General features: G+C 43.5%; 1 protein-coding gene across 1 annotated transcript in view; it reads left to right on the plus strand.

The window, feature by feature from the left end:
- Positions 1 to 1,273, plus strand: part of whrna (whirlin a) — a gene marked incomplete at its 5' end in the record, with an annotated part of 132,335 nt that overhangs the window by 119,483 nt on the left and 11,579 nt on the right. The window contains 1 exon segment of the mRNA XM_014024831.1: positions 426 to 500. Coding sequence (XP_013880285.1) covers positions 426 to 500 — 75 coding nt within the window.

Here is a 1,273-nt window from a genome sequence, read left to right on the forward strand (position 1 = left end):
TTAGTGGCGCAGCAGCTAAAAGATCAGCAGGTAGTTGAAAGCTAAAATCAGAGGAGCAGCAGCTAAAAGATCAGCAGGTAGCTGAAAGCTAAAATCAGAGGAGCAGCAGCTAAAAGATCAGCAGGTAGCTGAAAGCTAAAATCAGAGGAGCAGCAGCTAAAAGATCAACAGGTAGCTGAAAGCTAAAATCAGAGGAGCAGCAGCTAAAAGATCAGCAAGTAGCTGAAAGCTTAAATCAGCAGAGCAGCAGCTAAAAGGTCAGCAGATCTGTAGGGCAGCAGTTCTTCAGGTCTGCATGATGGCTGCCAAAGCTGATTTGTTTTTAACGTTACTGAGTTAAAGTTTGTGATTTCCACACGTGTCTCTGCTGAAAATCTCTTCATTCTTTTAATCCCAACTAATCTCTTTATTTTTCTGTGTCTCAGAACGACAGCGTGGCAGAGAGCACCGAGGAYGATCCTCCGGAGAGTCTGAACACGCTGCTGACCGACGTCTCTCTGGTGAGCTCCGTTCAGGCGGTCCTCGGGGGGCTCAGCCTGAAAAACAGGCGACAGTGGAGGGAAAGGAGACGCAGAGCCAGCCCCACTTGTGTTTCTTTATGGTGATCAGAGTTTGTGTGTGCTCTAATCCAAACGACCTGTCAATCAAACCATACATTACTTTATTCTTTCAGTTTGCTTCTTGTCTCGTCCTCACGCACACACACTGCTCATGTTTCAGTGTTCATCCCACTCCTCAGTTTGATCACTCATGTTGTGAGAAACTACAGGAACCAGCAGTTTGGACCCGTCCTCAGGTCGGCGCCGCTGCAGCTGGACTCACGGTTCTGATCAAATCTGATTTAATCTGAAGAAAGCTTCTGCCAGACCAGTTTCCTGCAGGTTTTAGACCTTTGTCTGCTGCCAAACACCTGATGTTTAAATCTAAATATATTCATTATTTAAACAAACGTTTTTATTAGTTTGATGAATGAGATCAGTTGATAATCTGAGCAGACGGTCAGAGTCTGCACAACTAATCCCCACAGAACGAGATTAAGATATCACAAAGCTTATGTGGATTATTGCAGACTCAGCATGTGACCTTGTTTAGGTTGAGGTGATCAGAGCAGGTGGGTTATCTTGTTCCAGCAGGAACTGGATTTGAACTGTTCAGATTGAATCTGAATGTGCACAATTTCAAATTGAATGCATCGGTTTGAAAATGAACTTTACTAAATTAAAACTGTATTTTGGTTTATTAAAAACTCAGTTTGACTACTTTCACTTTCAGT

Source organism: Austrofundulus limnaeus, unplaced genomic scaffold, assembly GCF_001266775.1.
Source record: "Austrofundulus limnaeus strain Quisiro unplaced genomic scaffold, Austrofundulus_limnaeus-1.0 Scaffold441, whole genome shotgun sequence".
NCBI lineage: Eukaryota > Metazoa > Chordata > Actinopteri > Cyprinodontiformes > Rivulidae > Austrofundulus > Austrofundulus limnaeus.